This window comes from Sphaeramia orbicularis, chromosome 21 (assembly GCF_902148855.1).
Source record: "Sphaeramia orbicularis chromosome 21, fSphaOr1.1, whole genome shotgun sequence".
Lineage (NCBI taxonomy): Eukaryota > Metazoa > Chordata > Actinopteri > Kurtiformes > Apogonidae > Sphaeramia > Sphaeramia orbicularis.
In genome coordinates this window covers 40,720,698-40,739,061 of record NC_043977.1, presented here as the reverse complement: position 1 = coordinate 40,739,061, position 18,364 = coordinate 40,720,698, and the positions used below count along the sequence as shown (strand labels likewise).

The following is an 18,364-nucleotide window of genomic DNA, read 5'->3' as shown; positions in this document are numbered from 1 at the left end:
TTAAGAGATGCAGGCAAATGAATGACCAGAGGTGATTTCTGCTTATCTGTTGATTATTTGTGTCAAATGTCAGAAAATAATATAAGTGTTTGTTGTTGTTCATGTTTGTGCATGACCAGCGCAACATGAATGGATGATTGACTGAATGAATGTCTAGTGATTAGCGTCTCGTGGATCCAGTTTCAGATTTAACAAAACAGGGTGTTAAAAAAAAACAACAAAAAACCACATACACCATCAGGCATCTGGAAGGATATTTGTCAGTCAGTCAGTCGGTCAGCAATTACATAACAATCTTATTTCTCAGCTGTTTCATGTTGGACTGATTTGGAACTTATTTGCTAAATTGTTACTATTGAGATGCTATTGATGGAAGGATAGTGGATGCAACATATCGTCCTTTTTTTAGTTAAAACAGGCAGCAAGTATCAAATTGAGATATTTGAGAATCTGCATCCAGCAAAGCCTTAGTATCTCAATTTTAAAAATGATCAAAATTGTTGCAGATTATTTTATTCATTTTATTATATATGTACCTGTTATCATACTATTTGTTTGTTTTTTTTTAATTTTGTTATTTTTCCCTTTTTTTTTTTTCAGCACAAGACCCGAAACATAAATGTTCTCAGGGACCAGATTTACAAAATAACATAATTACATCTCATCTTATGCTTTACTTTTATTTTGTTGCATCTTTAACTTTTTAAAATGTTTGTCTTTTTATGTGTTGTTTGGTTAATGTTTATCAGCTCCTCCAGAGGACACTCTTCTTCTGAACAAAAATAAATAGAATAAAACGGTAAACGCTAATATCAATTCTTCTAGCGGACTTCTTGACTTTTCTTCATTTCCATCAGGTCTGTCCCTTTGTTTCTCCTCGTCTGCGCTCTTTTGCTTTTCCACACAGTCTCAGTTTTACGTCTCTCTGTCAGGTTGCTGTCGGCAGTGTTGCGGACGTCAGAAGTGGAGTCCAGGGCGACCAGAGCGAGTCTGACGGAGCTGCTGAGTCCACAGATGGGAAAAGACATAGTTTGGTTCCTCAGACGATGGGCCAAGACGTACCTGCTGGTGGACGAGAAGCTGTATCAGCAGGTAGGAGACTCTCTGTGTCCACTAGAGCTACTAAACCTCTGACAGTAGAGAACAACACAAGTACATGATTCTGGTGCTGAACAAAAGAAGCTGTTCTTTCTACTTAGAATCTATGACTTTTTTTCCTCCTCACACATTTTTTTTTTTTTTTTTCAGAATCTTTTTGAGATTGTGCAGAGCCAGTTTTAATTTTTTCAGTCCAGGTTTCATTGCAACACAGAAAGGCAGAAACAGAGTTTAGGGAATAATTATACAGACACCCACATCCACTGCTCGACTCCATCCATGACAAGTCATTTCTCTATTATTTGATCCTTTCCAGGAGGGGAAAAAGAGTGTATGTAACATCGTACTTACATGCTCTCTGAGGTCACTGAAGTCCACAGGATTTTGTAGGAGTCATTGCACAATTTTCTAAGGGAATTCATGGGTCTCTAGGCTGTGATTTTAAGTGTGGATCTCTTGTTCCCCACATAACCTGTTCTGAAGAAGGTTAAGTGTGCTGGATTACTTACACTGTTCTCAGTGAAAACTGATCCAAAGTTGTGACACCCAATACCCAGGGTCCTGCTTTGTTGTAAAGCAGACGCCAAAGTCCAGACTTACCATCAGAAGTCACGTAAAAGGACTTAAGTTTTGTTAATGGAAGCGCCTTGGTTAGAGCGATTGTGGTTTTGATTAAGTATTAATAAAAAAAAAAGAAGAAATCCTTTCCAGACTTTCCTGTATGAGCCAACTATGATATCTTTACCTCACCCGAAAAGTGCTGCCAGTGCACAATATTAAAAATGTTAACAATATTATAGTTAAAGCCAGCAGACACTGGAGGACATCGAGTTGGCTGATAATTTCCTTTTATGGTTAACATTTTTGCTGCTTTTATATTACATCCATAAACAACATAAACCCATTATGTGGATTGAAACTTTGTACAAAACATTGAAATGTCGTCATCTTTTTTTCTTTGATGCATTAGATCAGCATTCCCTTGAGTACAGCGTTTGGTGCAGACACAGAGGGCGCCCAGTGGATTGTGGGATATCTTCTGGAGAAGGTGATCAACAACCTGTCTGTGTGGAGCTCAGAGGCCGACCTGGCCAACGACACCGTGGAGCTACTGGTTACACTGGTGGAGAAAAGGGAGAGGTCAGTTCATGGACAGAAGGCTTCCAACAAACTAAAGTTAAGTGAAGACTAAAGTAAAAGAGGTGTTTATTATGGCATAGATTGATCACACAAAATCATAAAATGAGGGGGAAAAAGGCCTGGAATGTATGTGGAAAAAGTCTTAAAATTGTTCGCTCTACATTTTTGAGACCACTAACATGTCTGTATTTCTAAAATATGCTGAGCACTTTGTAAAAGCTTCTTGGATTCTTTTAATATGAAATAACTATTGACATCAAGGCTTGAAAACAAGCTTTTAAAGGTTATGGACATTCCAGAAAAAAGCCGACCTTACACCAAATGACTTTCCTAATGATTTCATTTGTAATATCTGAACCAAATCACAAGAGTTTTGCTAAAGGTGTCTGCACTCCCATAATGTAAGGTGTTTGTAAAACTCTGTCTGAGCTGCCATAAACTGGCCTTCTTTCATCTTGTTTCTATTAAAATCAGGGATTGAATATTGGTGTGGGTTCTGTATCTTGGCTAATTCAGAAAATGAAGTTCAATACTGTGACAACGTTGTCATCAGCCAATAGGTGCAGTCCCTCAGCATCAAACAGGCTGCAGGAAACTGGATTAACATCACAATAAACAACTAACAGGACTATTGCAAACCCACAGCCAAGGTTTTCCACTCATATCCCAAACACATTAAAAAGCAGAATCCAGCTGGGTGTGTTATGTCTGCAGAGAAGAGATAGAAGTGGAAACTGATGATGGAGACAGTGATTTACTGCGCTTTGCTCTTTATCCTTGACTTAAAAACGATTTAAGTCACTACACTAAGTAGAATGGTCCAATTGAGGAGTATTTCCTTATGAGCCATGAATGAATTTGCAGCAAACTTTAAAACCCCTTCCATAAACTGTCACATCCAGTCTGATATAAAAAAAAAAACCAAACTAAAATCAGTCAGAAATATAGTTGTTGTCTTACAAATAGAGACCTCATGAGACCCCCATCTTTAGAAAACCATAATAATTAAAGGCTCTCAGACAGGGTGTCAGTCTGTCTAAAATTTAGTGTATGACAGGCAAAAGAATGACCAAAAAATGGATGGAACAGTCACATCAGGTCCTACAGATGTTAACATGGTGTTTCCGTCCAGGGCCAATATTGTGGTGCAGTGTGAAAGCTGGTGGAGCCTGGCGAAGCAGTTTGCCAGCCGCAGCCCCCCCCTCCACCTGCTGTCCAGCTCAGTGCAGAGGTCTCTGATGAAGGCTCTGGTCCTGGGAGGCTTCGCACACATGGACTCAGACACAAAGCAGCAGTACTGGGCCGAGGTAAAACGTCTAGAAAATACTTACATATGCTCATGTCTGACATTGAATGAAATAATAACCAGAGGTCGATTGTAACTAAGTCCTTTTACAAATTTGACATACTTGTACTTGATTATTCCCTTTTTCTGCAGCTTGATACTTAGAAATGTTGTACTTTTTATGCTGCTACATTTGTCTGACAGCTTTATTTGCTTTTTTTTTTTTTTTTTTCTTATATTTAAAAATTTTATTCAGAACAGTCTCATAACATATTACACAGGACATCACTGGAACAAAGTACACCATTCTGGTTTTTTTGTTTTTTTTTTTTGAAAAAGGAAAAAAAAGGGTGTCAATATTGCTCAGTGAAAGGAAAAAAAATAATTTGTGAATCTTTGTTACATGAATAATGTCATATGAACATGGACTTTGCAGTGCAAAACATAGCAGAAGAGTGATTTGTAAAGATCAATGCTTTTCATGGTCATCCTACTTTGTAGAACAATAACATGAATAGTTGCTTTAGTTGCTTTTTAATGAAGATTTGACACTATGTTAATGTAACAAACCAAAATATTAGAAGATAAAGAGGTTAAAGACCGGTGGTTTGAGAATCGGAATCAGTTTTATTGGCCGGGTTTGTGTGCAGAAACAAGGAATTTGACTTGGGTTTATGCTTTGCTCTCACATGCTATAAAATAAATATATGTATGGAAAAAGAAAAATGTTAAATTCCTGTGGTTGGAAAAAAAGGCATTTTTGTCACAAAACTAAATAGCATAAAGTATATTTGTTAATAGCTTAAATAAATAGTTTTTTTTTTTTGTCTCAGAAGATCTCCCATGATTTCATTTTTATGTTCAAATCATCCATATGTCACTGAAAATCGAAGATTAGAAAAAAAAGGGAAAACAGATGAGTGTAGCAGAACTTTGTTTTTTCTTCTTTTCCTGTTAAACATGTGATGAGCCTCTGATTTATCTGGTTTCTCTGTATAAAACTGGGTATGAAGGAGTTCAGATAAGCTAAACCTCCAACATGCTGCTCTAATAATGATGCTTAAATTTTTTGATTTTTTTTTTTTTTTTTAATTTTTGAAAATTTCAGCTTAGAAAATTTGTCCAACCAATTTCTATTCACTACTATTCACCCGATTCTTCTCAAATTTCACACACATATTCTTTACAAGTTTTTTTTTTTTTTTTTTTTTTTTTTTTTTTTTTAACGAATTTTTGAAAAGATTGAAAGTTAAGACTCAAACTTATTAGGGACATAATGTTGTGCGACCGGGCAGGAGGTTTTATTACTTTTTCACTGGTTCCATTACTGTTTTGGTACTTTTATCTGAATATTTCGTTGACCACGGGGAATAAAAAGGATCTCTAAGCTCTGCATTCCACATTACATGTGACCATAAAAATGAACTGCACTTCTCCAGACTCCCATCAGATCGGAAGAGCAGGGGTGATGGATGCAGTCGATAATATTCTCCTGTTGAGTTTTTCTCCCGTGTGTATAACATGATCCTTGTCGTGATCCTGGAGGCCTTTGTTTTAATAGGCTGACAGTAGTAAATGGAGGTGCAAAGCCACAACGACTCCAGAGTAATTATGGGGAGGGGGGGGTGTACGAGTGAGACGGCAGCTGTTGGCTCCTCCAGCTGCTCCGTCTGTACTCGAAGGAAAGATGGACCCAACAACTGATCACACACCCCTTTGTTTCATCTCTGTGTTCCTTCTCTTTGCTTACATGCACCAGGAAATCGGCCTGATCCTTTTCAGATTTACTCTGCCACGAATGGCAAAAGGGATTTCAACAAAAACACACAGTTTTGGAAGAATAAACCACAGCTTTGTTCCCTTGTGAGTCGTTCTCTCTCATATTTCACCACCAAAGAAAGGAACATTTAATCATACCTTACTATTAAAGTCATTAAAATAAGCAAATAATCACTAATATCGATACAGATTCTGTTTCATCTCCATAAATAGTAAGTAAATAGATAATGTGATGAATAAAACATAAAAAAAACAACTAAGGGCTTATATAAGGATCTCTCCTTAAAGTCGAGGCAAAATACATGTAACTATGGGAAAATATGAATAATATTTTATGAAAGCCAGGAGCTATTGCATTATATTTTTGCTGCAGGGTGACCCATCGGCTGCTACTGACTTTAAAAGAGTGTTGAAATATTAAAAAGTCAAATTCTTACACAAGTGACTCATTTAAAAAAAGAAATAAACTTTGAACATGAAATTAAATGCAGAAAAATTTTCAAAAGATAAAATAAAACATAAACATAAAATTTTTTAATTAGAAAGAGGAAATATGAGAGTGTGTACATTACATTAATATAGATTTTCATCTGTTTCATTCATAGGTAATTATGATGGAAATGTGAAACCGTGATGGTACAAACAGTTTAAAGCATGTTAGGAATGTTTAGGAACTAGTTCATGTCTGACACGATGGTTTGTGATCATTAGAACCCGTATCTTCATTTTTTGTTGGCAAACTCCATGGATTCCTGCTGGTTAATAACTATGGTCAGTCAGAACCAGTTTTGTATAAAGTGCAGCAAACTTCATCATAACATAGAATAGAGTGTCTTTATTGTCATTGTACAGGTACAACAAAATTTAAAAAAAAAAACAGTTCATGTTATGTCCTACCTATAAACCATGAGAAGAACAAGTTTGTATTTGAGTGAACGGTCAGGACCATTTTCACATCATCTTATAATACCCTGAACCTGCTATTTCTAAGATATTCTTGAGCACGAGCTTGTTTTATGCTTGTATTTTTTTATATTATATCTTTAGTTTATTTTCATACACTAAATATAATAAATGATTTAGAAATTAAAATAGATGCAATTAGGTACAAATATTTGATTGTTTTTTTTTCTTCTTGCCAGGATAATAGTGTAAACTAGCTGCTCACACTACATTAAATGTCATTTATAAGAGCAATATGGGCATTCAGTATTAACAAAAACATGTTTTGTGTTTTGAAGTGCTAATTTATTTAGCCTTATAAGGGTACCTGTATTGAATTTTCATTGTTAGCTATCTAAAAGATCACTTATAAGCAGTTCCGTCAGGTAACTTACATTATAACCCGTTGTCAAGGATGTGCAAGTACCAAGTCACTGCTCCGTCAATCAGACATGGTCAGAGACATGTTGCCTCCGTCATGGGCTGTTGCAGCACTGGCAGTGACGCAGAGTCATTGTATTGTCTGATTATCTGACACATTATCGGCCAGCGCTGGGTCGCGTCTCTAAGACAGTGGCGGAGTGCAAAGCTTACAGCTGCACAAACAAGCGCGAATACATGTTTTCCACTGAGTCTCACTGACTGTTGTTTGTTTACCAGCATTGATCACCTGGAAACAACAATGACACGTCATTTCTGGTCGGCAATGGCTACTCCCCATAGGTTCTGCCCCCCCATAATTCACATAATTAAAAGGTCCAATGTGGTGCATTTATGGTGATTATTTAGTTAGTTACTTACTAACCCACTGAATTTGCATCTCCCTTGCAGTTAATGTTGTAAGCATGACCAGTACAGGTACACTTTAAATAAAACCTCCCCACCATAGTTAATGTTCGTGTGTTAAACTGTGTCTAAGTCGTCCCGTTTCCTTTTGTTTCTCTCAGGTGCTTCATCCTCTACAGCAGCGTTTCCTCAACCTCATCAACCAGGAGAACTTTGCCCAGATCAGTCAGGAGGAGGCTGTCAAACAGGAAATAGTTGCAACGTTGGAAGCTCTCTGCGGCATCGCCGAGGCGACGCAGATCGACAACGTGGTCTCACTCTTCTCCTTTCTCATGGACTTTCTGTCCAGCTGCATTGGCCTCATGGAGGTATGAACAGACTGAACAAGTCAACAAATACCTGGATAAAAAAAACATACTCTACATATGAATCACATGTATTACATAAAAATACAAAACAGTACCTCATAAGTGCAATGTTCTGGTTCCATTAAACTGCATCATTTATTCATCACATTATCTGATTGGGTTTCACTGAAAATAACCCAAAAGACTAATATGAATGAGGACTGATTTTTCTATAGTACTCCCTTAAAAAAAACAGCCACACTTAGAAAACAAGTTTTAAAAGAATTATATGTTGGGGAAAAACTTTAAAAAAGGGGGCTCATAATAATTTCACATTAAAGCCAATATATTTATGTTGAAAGTCAAAACATTCTAGGAATAAAGTCGGAAATTCTGATTAAAACATATAATATTTGAACCAAAACCTCAAAATGATACAAGAATAAAATTTTTAATTCTACTAGAAAAAGGGCTATTTCTTATAAGGAAAATGGTTTAACGTAGCAAGAGTAATATTATAATCAGCTGAACTAAACATAGTTGTCTGAGCTTTTGTATTTGACAAAGTTTTCAGGATTTCTTAAAATACACAACTTTATCACTGTGATATTGAGGTTTTTCTTCAAACACAAAGACTTTATTCTTGTAATAGTATGACTATTTTTCTCAAAATATCAGCATGGGGCCACAACACTCACGATCCTCCGGATATTTCCAGATAAAACAAAAACAATGCTGATTACTGATGTGTTTGTTTTTTTTTTCCTCAGGTTTACAGCAACACACCTGAAACAATCAACCTCATTATCGAGGTTTTCGTAGAAGTGGCTCATAAGCAGATCTGCTACCTGGGAGAGGTATGTGACGCATCGTGAAGCTCATCTTTATGTTTTAGTGAAGTTAAAACCAGTTGGTTGTTAGGAGTTTGCAGATGCTGGTACAATGTCACATATGCATTTATGTTTTTTAGTCCCGTCAGCCTGATCCTTGCTCTTGTCATTACTTTGTGTGATTACTTTTATATAAAGCTGAACATTTAGGCACATGGTTCCACATATAGTTTCTCATGCATAGAAGGTACTGTTTGAACATACTTGGATAAAAAATGTGACATGTGAACATTTATAGAAACTAAACAGGGTTAAATTCGACTGGATGTATGAAAAACTGACAGATTTTATTGCTTTTTGCAAATGGAAAACTTGATTTTGGCGTCTGTTCTGTCTATGAAAGCTGCTGTTTTCTCCAGACATGTCATGTGGTTATTTGCTCCATCTCTATGACTATGGTCGCCAAGCATGAAAACCCTTGAACTTACATTTTTTCAGTGTGCTGGGATTGACTGGTGGTTACAAATAAATACCAATATATCATGAATTTACGGAAATGGGCAACTATATGGCATTTGCATCTGAAATTAATAGAAAACTAAACAGTATTGAATGTTTCAAAATCTGGAAACATCCATTAAACATCCAACATTATATATTTTAAAAAAATCATGAAGATATGATTCATTTTTTTATTAGTTTCCTTTGGTCAAGTAAGTAGGGCAAAAATATTTTGGGACAAAAAAAAACAGCGGTTGAAGATGAATCACCATCAGTTTGCAGGAATATATTATATTAATATGCAGTGGCGGATCCAGAAAAAAATTGGGGATAGGGGGCAGGACAATGGTGGAGTCCAGGGGTGGAGCTTAAAACTGTCATTTTTTATTATCATACACTAATAAAATGAATACAATTTAACCTCACTAATGTAAGCACTTTAATATGGCAGTTATGGCCGTTGAATTCCATTGCATTCCAAATAATTTTATATTAGAAATGATAGAATGCAGTAGAGGTATTGCATTACCATGTATATTAACTACACTTATTATAATATAATATGTACTTATTGTTATTGAAAATATGTAATAACACTCTTGTAGTGAACATTAATCAAAACAAAAATACCAGCAGATTTATAGAAACTATATTATTTCTGTAATTCGTTAATAAATTGAGTGATTTGATGTAATTTTATTAAAATAATGTTGATGCTGATATAATAAAATGGACAGATTTGCCAAAAAACAGATGGGATTAACAAACTAGAAAGTTATATTCAGTTCACAGAAATCCAAAAGAATCTGACCTTTGTACCTTTAGTTCCGTGAAGATGTCAACTGTTCCTACGTTTCCTCCTCAGAATAAGTCCATGAAGCTGTACGAGGCGTGTCTGACGCTGCTGCAGGTTTACTCCAAAAACAACCAGAGCAGGAAACGAGGCGATGCCACGGCTGAGGAGGACCAGTACCAGGACCTGCTGCTCATCATGGAGCTGCTCACGAACCTCCTCTCCAAAGAGTTCATCGACTTCAGCGAGAACGGTGGGTTTAATAGATAGTTGACAAACACAAGCTGCACTCTGATTCGATTAGTTTCTGCCTATTATTAATAAAAATGTGTAAGAGTTGTTTTAGTTCCACTCCTCACTAAAAAAGGGGAGCAGGAGTTTTTATTCAAGATGCTAAATTAATTGGTATTTCAGGCATTTCAAGAAACTTGCAACAAGATGCATGTTTTATACTGACTCTTCATCTGATAATTTTAACCTTCTTTTAAGTTTAAGTACAGTGATGATGTAAAGGAGAATTGTGAAATGGGGCATTTTGAAAACAGTTGACATTCTGTGTCTTTGGCTGATTAGAAGAAACTAGAACCTGATACCTCTGCCTCTATGCATTTATTTGATCTCATTTAAACACTTATACACGTTGTCAATGTAAAACAAAATTACAATTTATAATAGAAACAGTAAAAGTTCTTACAATTTATAGATGAAACCGTGATTTTAACAGTTGGGTTTCAAGAAAAACATAGTATGTGGCTGACTTAAACTATTTATGGACATCAGTTTGACCTCTAATAATATTAATATTTCTGAGTGTAAACTTTGCTCCTGTTGATTCAGAGGTTTAACATTCAACTCTTCGCGTCTGTGTTTTCAGATGAAGTGTTTCGAAACCAGGAACAGGGAACCCCGGCCTCCAGTCGGGCGGTCTCTGCAGCAGACGTGGTTCTCTACGGTGTTAACATCGTTCTCCCACTCATGTCTCAGGACCTGCTCAAGGTAAAACCTGCACATAGACACTTAATTCTAACGTTTCCTCACAAACTGGGCCTGTAATCATTTCATATCCCTGTTCTTCTCCAGTTCCCATCCCTGTGTAACCAGTACTACAAGCTCATCACCTTCATCTGTGAGATCTTTCCAGAAAAGATCCCACAGCTGCCTGAAGAACTCTTCAAAAGCCTCATGTTCTCCCTGGAGCTGGGAATGACCTCGTATCCTTCCACCAGTGTTAGTCCTGTCCCCAGTGATCAGAGTTTTAAAACCTCTGTTTATTTCATCTTTTGGTTTGGTTTTTGATTTTAGTTTAGGCATTTCATAAGTCGTTTCATTTTGAGGAATTGTGTAGTTTTAATTTTGTCTTTGCATCTTTTTTTTGTTCACTAAGGAAAGTCTTGATTTAGATAAATGACAAGTAAATGGAAACTAAAACATTTTTTTAATTAAAATAAAAAATCTGATTTCATTTATTTTAGATTACAAATTTTATGTTGTGGGGTGATTCTAAATGGTTTAGGTAAACACAGATCATTTATTTTTGGTCGTTTTCAGTATGCTTCTCCATCTGCAAAAGGAAAGGGAACATTTTTATCATGTTAAGTCACATTACGAATAGAAAAATGGGCTTTTAAGTTTTAAAGTCTTTTCAAAAATGCTGGTTTTTATTTTTATTGCATCTTGCAGTATTTGATTTCATTGTACTTTTAGTCAAAGTACTTTTGGTTTTAATCATAATATTTGCATTTTTCAGTTTTTCTTCAGGTACAAAAGCTGGAAAACATGGATGAAAGTATAAATTGCATCAAATATGATTTAAAAAAAAAAACAAAACAATTGTCTATTCAAGGTTCAAATGCACAGTTTTTTTTATTATTGTTGCATTTCTTATTTTAGTTTTTATTAACTATAATAAACCCCCTCTTTTGATATTTTCCGATTTATATCGTAATGTTGTCATTTTTTCTCGCTTTTGCAGATTTAGTTCAGTGGAAAAGGTGGATTTGTAGAAAACCAAACTACTTGTAATTTCCCAAAAGTGAAATGCTACAAAAACCCAATATCAGAACATTTCCACTGTGCTTGTTGTTCCTCCTTGACGTTTGTGTTCAGGATGAGTTCAGAGATCAGTCAGTTGTGTTTAGAAGCTTTATCTCCTCTGGCTGAGCAGTGCGCCAAAAACCAGGAGAAGGACACGCCTCTCTTCATCGCCACTCGTCACTTCCTAAAGGTACAGAACAGAAGCACACCCCAGCACATTTACACATAAACACATCAGAACATGTTACCATCCTCAGTATAAATAACTGAACTATAAACATGTTTTACAGTCTTGTGACAACATTAAATGACATACGAATTAAAAGAGTCAATCAAATGGCTGAATGCTCACTTCACTGTCTGTCATTAGTTGGTGTTTGACATGCTGGTCCTGCAAAAACACAACACAGAGATGACGGTGGCAGCAGGAGAAGCCCTATACACACTAGTGTGCCTGCACCAGGTGAGTGCAAAGAATCTAAGTTCAGTTCTACTGGTTACACAGACGTCCAGTCTATTGTCTTTTACTACCTGCATAATATCAGTTTTAACGTCCGTCATCCATCCTGACATCAGTGTGGTCCAAAGTAGAAAATAGTTTTGTAGACCCCAACTCTGTAGGGAATGCGTCTCATCGAGTTCCTTCCTCAGAGAGGGTTGGATGTCAGGGCTTGTCAGTTGTGTCTGTTCATTGCCCTTCATGTTACCTGCATACAGTTGAGGCCTATCCACGTTCTGATGTCACTAGAACATGTTATCATGTGTCTTCCTTAGGGATGTAACAATATGAAAATTTCATATCACGGTTGTCATTATTATCGCAGTATTGTTGAAATTGTGCTCAAAATGTTCAAAAAGTACTTATACACACACGCTGAAATAATTAAACAAAGTTGTATTTTAAAAAAAACAACAACAACAAAAAAACAAATAAAATAATTGGCACAATGTACTTTCTCTTGGCAGAAACATTCAAATATTAACCTTTAGAGGTCTGAGCCTATTTTAGCTGTTTTTCAGTCCTTTTGATTTTGCCTTTATATACTATATAAACAAGTGTTTACTATACACATGTTTGGTATCTTTTTCAGCACAACTTCATTTATATCATCTGCCTATTATTTTTTCACTTTCACCTATTATATCAACACAAAAGGACAAAAAACACAAAAATATATAAAATCTGATGTGAAAAATTTATATAATTTATTGCATAAATAACACAAAGATGCCTAACAAACCTTTTCAGAGACGTTAAAAGTGAATATTTGTTCCAAATATTAGGGATATAAAATCAAAATTGTAATAAATTAAACCAATACTCAAATATTTGACATAAAAGCAGATCTTTACATAGGGTTTTTTCCCCTAAAAGTGCGGTAATCAAACACGGTTATCATGATGATTAGAATTTAAACGGTAATACTAACCGTCTGCAATTTTACTGCGGTTTATCATTATACCGGTAATCGTTACATCCCTAGTCTTCCTCTCTCTTGGCATCAATTTTCCCTTCAAGCAAGGTGCGTTGCAAGGTGGTGAGGCGTGTGATGTACCCAAAATACCTCAGTTTCTTTGTCTTGAGGTTTCAAGGAGGGGTTTTCTGGTGTTAATTCTTCTGAGAACCTCTTGGTTTGTGACTGTCCATCCATGAGAGTTTCATCACTCTTCTACATGTCCAGAGTTCAAAGACTGCCATTTCTTTTTCATTTGTGCCGTAAGTGTCCATATCTCATCTCCATGCATAGCAGTACAGGATCCGGATTCTTGTTGGCAGTGGAATTTGGGGTCTTGTTAACACTTTGTTCAGCTTAACGAAGGCTGAATTAGTGATAGAAATTCTCCTCCTAATTTCCTCTTCATATTTCCCATCCTCTGCCAGTTTGTTCCCTAGGTTGATAAAACTTGCTCGTTAACTGCTCCATCAATCATAAAGTTGATTCTTGGCCTTTTTTCCCTTTTGTTGTTAACAACTGTCTTTGTTTTCTTAGCGTTCATCTTCATGTTGTAGCCTTCTCCTGCTTCATTAACTCTGTCTACATCACCTTGGAGATCATTTGCATGTGGAATGTGCAAATGCATCTACAAAGAAAATATTAAGAGCTGTAAATTGATGATTATACTCCTGAAGATTATTTGGGTGTGAAACATCCTTTCTTGAACTTCAACACGATACGACTCTTAAAACCCACCGAACACAAAAGCAGATCAACATCATGACAGCTCCTCTGAAGCGATTTTGGAGGAAATCTAGGTTGTTTAATACACCGGTTGACTCGTGATGATGGCAGTGTTGACAGTGTCGTCCTTTCTGTCACTGAAATAATTCAATATTTCAATTCAATAATGACAAGTGCTTTTCTTAGCAAAACAAAGTCTTCCTTGCCTGTTGGAAGGCACTCATTCTCACTCATTTTCAGGCTGTGTCACTTACTTTTCTTACTTGACATTTCATCACAGTGTGACTATTGCACTTGTACACATCGTAATAATTATGCTGAAATAATTATTGTGTACCGTAATGTCCCTATAGATGTGTGTCACTCGTGTGTGTTGCTGTAACTTATTGTAACACTGAAACACAAGGCCTGTAAAGTATGAATTCTTCTCATCTTAAAGTTGAAACGTAAAGTCTCTGCTGCTGCTTTTTCTTCTTTTACATCTGTTCTGCTGCTCTATCCTCACAGGCGGAGTACTCGGAGCTGGTGGAGTCCCTGCTGTCTTCACAGAGAGACGCCGTCATCTACCAGCGACTCGCCGACGCCTTCAACAAGCTGACGGCCAGCAGCACGCCGCCCACCATGGACCGAAAGCAGAAGGTCGCCTTCCTCAAGAGCCTCGAGGAGTTTGTGGCCAACGTGGGCGGCCTGCTTTGTGTCAAATAACCACTGGAAACCAACCCCTTTTCCACTCATCTGGAAAAAGCAACCAATTGAACACCCCCCCCTTCTCATCCCTAAGGACTATAGGTAGAGGAGATAGCACAATTCCTCTGAGGACATGTCTCTCTCTCTCTACGAGCCAGGGAATCCACTTCTTTACCCCCTTTTTATTTCTTTGGAATTGGCTTTTGTTTTTCCACTCACCTTTTGCCCCCCCCCCCAAACCAGACTCAGTAATGACACAGTAACCATGGAGACTGAACTGCAGAGCAGATAGACTCGGTCAAGGCATCCTGCCTTGTTAAACGGAGGTGACGGAGCACTGGCCGCCATGATGATAGGAAAGAGAGCAGCAGCTGATAGCGATGCTGTTTTCTTTTCCTGCTACCTTCATGTATACTGAAGGCCCCAGCAGCGCGCGCACACACACACACACACACACACACACACACATAGACGGAGGGTAAAAGTGGTTGCAGTTTTGGGAGAGTGAAGGAAAAGTCATTTGTTGTTCCCAGGATGAGGTTTTAGACATAGCTGACGGTATTAAAGGGCCCATTTTGTTTCAAGAATGCCATTACAACCACCACACACACTTGTTTGTAACAGTATCCATTCTGACACACACACTCATCTCATCCCAGTCCTTCCCAGAGTGCCTTTGGCCCTGTACATGCCTGGTATTAACATGTGTCCTGGGTGACCCGATCATACGTGGACAGCTCTAAATATGTATCCGGTTTCTCCAATGACTCCTCTTTTTCTCCTAGTATTTGGCCAAAAGCGTTGTCATCATTCAGTATCTTTAATTTTCATGTTAAAAGTAGTAGTCGAAGCAGGATGAAGAGCTTCCTTATGGTCACAACATGAGGATAACTTGACAAATTGGACAATATTTCAGAAAGGTATTCAAAAGGTACATTCAAAACATGTAAATGCTGATGTAAAATTAAATAAACCAACAAAATACTGAAATATAAAGTGTAAATATGCAAAAAAATATATCATATGATGATAGAAAAAATGTATATTATTGTTTATCACCAAGCCTTATTTCCACAGCAAGTCTCCTGAACTTAATAGTTAAAAGGTTCCGTCACATTGTTGACTGGCTGCGCTTCCACCTGAGAAGAACATTTTCCTTCTCAGTTTTGTTTTTAGGCGTTCTGTCATTTGGTTTCTTACTGGACCTCCACAGTCAGTGTTGAGCACTGAAACACAACAAAAAGCTGAATATACAGCTGCAGTGAATAAAAGGGAATGAGTTCTGATCAGTTAGAAATGTTCAGGGCAGTATTTAACCCCCCACGCCCACTCTGCAGGGGCTTATTGTGGGATTGTCATTGTATTGAATTTTAGACAAAAGAATTTATATGAACATAAAACAAGACAATGACACTGAAAACAAATGCAACTGAAAAGAGAAATCCAAGACATTATGATGTGATTAAAAAAAAAAAGGCACAACCAAAATTATAATACAATACAATGTAGTGTGCAGGGACTTTTTTCTGGACAAAATACAGTCCAACATCCTTTAAACCCTGGTTCCTGCAGGGAAAATGTTCATGCAGAGGTTTCTAGTTCCTGCGGTAAAAATGAGCTTCAAATCCTTTGTTTTATAACCAGCAGGAGGCAGCGATGTACGTACAGTGCCTAGTCCAAATGAAAAGGAGAAGTCAAAATAATACGTACTGCGTCTGTTCTTTGCTGTGTTTCAGAAGAACCAAACGGCCAAAGATCTTAAACACAGCTTAGAATGTTGTCGCACATATACATGACACTCGGTGTGAAATAAGTCCACACCTCCACTAATGCAGGTGAGTGGCTGGTCCTGCAGTGGCCCAGGACACGTGCTCACACACACTGCTCAAAGAATGCAGAGGCAATTTATCGATTAGCTGTTGACTGTTGGATTACTGTGTAACTCTGATAATCATTTAACCAGAATGGGTAACAATTTTTTAAAGATGAAGCCCAACTTAAAAAGAACTGCATCTTACAGTTTACAAAAGTTTATACTCAGATTACATTTTTTTTTTGTTAGTTAATAAACCTAATATGATCTGGAGTTAATGTAGCCTATAGCTCCACCTTGTGACAAAAACACACAGCTTAGTTTATTTGTTCATACCAGTGTAAGAAAACACACATAAATTGCATTTTAGTTGTTTGTTTATTCTTAACTGTTCAAATTTTTGCTTCACATTCAGCTCACATTTTCTGCAAAGTTTACTGAAAGACATTTGAGGAAGTGTTTTAACGCTTAAGGAAACACTGATTTGTATTTTTCACCATTTTCTCTCATAGACCAAGCAACTAACTGGTTAATATCATTTCCATGTTTAACTGAAGCGGTCCATGTTCTTTGGTTTCACTCAGGACACGCCTTAGCGCCAGTTGTGAACAGGGCCTCTGTTTTGTTGATTGTCCTGTGTGTATGTGTGTGTTTGTGTGTGTGTATGTATGACCAACAAGTCATACATTAGTTCACAATAAATTACGACTGTGCCTGCCATTCGCCAAGAACCGAGCGGATGCACACACACACACTCATTTTCACACATGTACACACACAAAAGTGTCAACAGAGGTCAGGAGGGCATTTGTAAGCGATGGCGAAAAAACCAAATCAGATTCACTAAAGGTTGTAAATATACGTCTTCAGAAACCACAAAAAGTGTACAGTTAAAAAATAAACAGACTGAAATGTTTTTATATGCCAGTATTTGGCAGGAGAGTTGTACGAGTTCAACATTGTATGACTTCAGCTAAAGAGGGAGAATCTTTCTAGGTGTTGACCTTTGCAGTTTGATATATTTTCTGTATTTGGGTTGTAGTATTATGTGGCCGCCCTCCTGAGAAACCATTGCTCGTTCTTACAGCGAAGTGTCAGGGCTGCTCTGGACGCGCCTCGGCCAAAAATAAAACGTGAGCAGATGAATCCAAGTAGTATTTTTTTCTACAGAGGCGCATCCACCATTTCAAGACACACTGGAATGAAGCAGAGACTGATGAGTTAAGGACAGCAATAACAAACCAAATAAAAAGGAGCAGAGCCACTTGTTGAAGCATTATGATGGAGACCTCCTCGTTCAGAGCACTATCCTGGTAATTGTAGAATGGCTGTTTTGTTAATGAAGTGTAAAAGTGTACATAAACGTATTGTATAAAATGTTCTGGCCTCTGTAGTTTCATTTATATGCTGGGTCTGTTAAGTGTCCACTTTAGTAATAAAGTTATTGATCATATTTGATCATTGAAAACCTAGTCTCCAGGCCTTGTCAGCAGCGGTTCATTCAGAGTATTTTATGACAGTAAATCTCATTTCTCTCGACCAATGTTTTCATGTGTTCCTCATGTGTTTTCATAAAATGTGTTGAGTTTTCATACACAGGTGGTTTTTACTGCCTCAAACCAAGGAGCCACAACACACACAGCTTATTAAAATACATACATAAAATATTTTGTTGGAAAAACAATGAGATTTTTTTATCTAAAAGGCTTCACTATCATTCCCTCAGCCCTGTTGGAGGTTGTGTGGTGAGCAGGATGTGGGTCATGCGCATGTTTTTTGGCAGTGCACAAAACTGTCCCAGTATTGGAATAATATCAGCGAAGAACTTGGAAAAATATTGGGATACGAGCTACCAAGGACATGTTCTGTGCTATATTTGGGTCATTTATTAGGAAAGGACATACCAAGTGGGGATGGATGTTTGATTAAAATCCTCTTGGCATCATCTAAAAAAGCCATCACACGAAAATGGTGCAAAGAGGACCCCCCTACCCTAAATAATTGGAGAGACATTGTGGAAGAAATTAACAACATGGAGAGACTTACATATATCATAAGACCACAGCAAGCAACTTGTGAAGATCGATGGAAAAAATGGACAATATACAGGATGACAACTGTCACTAAGTTCTAAATGTTTGTGTTGTAA

The 18,364-nt window shown here is 37.1% G+C and overlaps 1 protein-coding gene across 1 annotated transcript in view; it reads left to right on the top strand.

Moving 5' to 3' along the window:
• The window catches only part of xpo4 (exportin 4), a 74,824-nt gene extending 57,787 nt beyond the window's left edge, over nt 1-17,037 (top strand). The window contains exons 14-24 of the mRNA XM_030125164.1: nt 933-1,092; nt 2,069-2,238; nt 3,371-3,545; nt 7,192-7,398; nt 8,148-8,234; nt 9,574-9,754; nt 10,376-10,497; nt 10,582-10,712; nt 11,608-11,725; nt 11,906-11,998; nt 14,223-17,037. Coding sequence (XP_029981024.1) covers nt 933-1,092; nt 2,069-2,238; nt 3,371-3,545; nt 7,192-7,398; nt 8,148-8,234; nt 9,574-9,754; nt 10,376-10,497; nt 10,582-10,712; nt 11,608-11,725; nt 11,906-11,998; nt 14,223-14,420 — 1,642 coding nt within the window. The 3' untranslated portion in view covers nt 14,421-17,037. The remainder of the gene's footprint in view (nt 1-932; nt 1,093-2,068; nt 2,239-3,370; nt 3,546-7,191; nt 7,399-8,147; nt 8,235-9,573; nt 9,755-10,375; nt 10,498-10,581; nt 10,713-11,607; nt 11,726-11,905; nt 11,999-14,222) is intronic.
• Nucleotides 17,038-18,364: the final 1,327 nt, after the last annotated feature.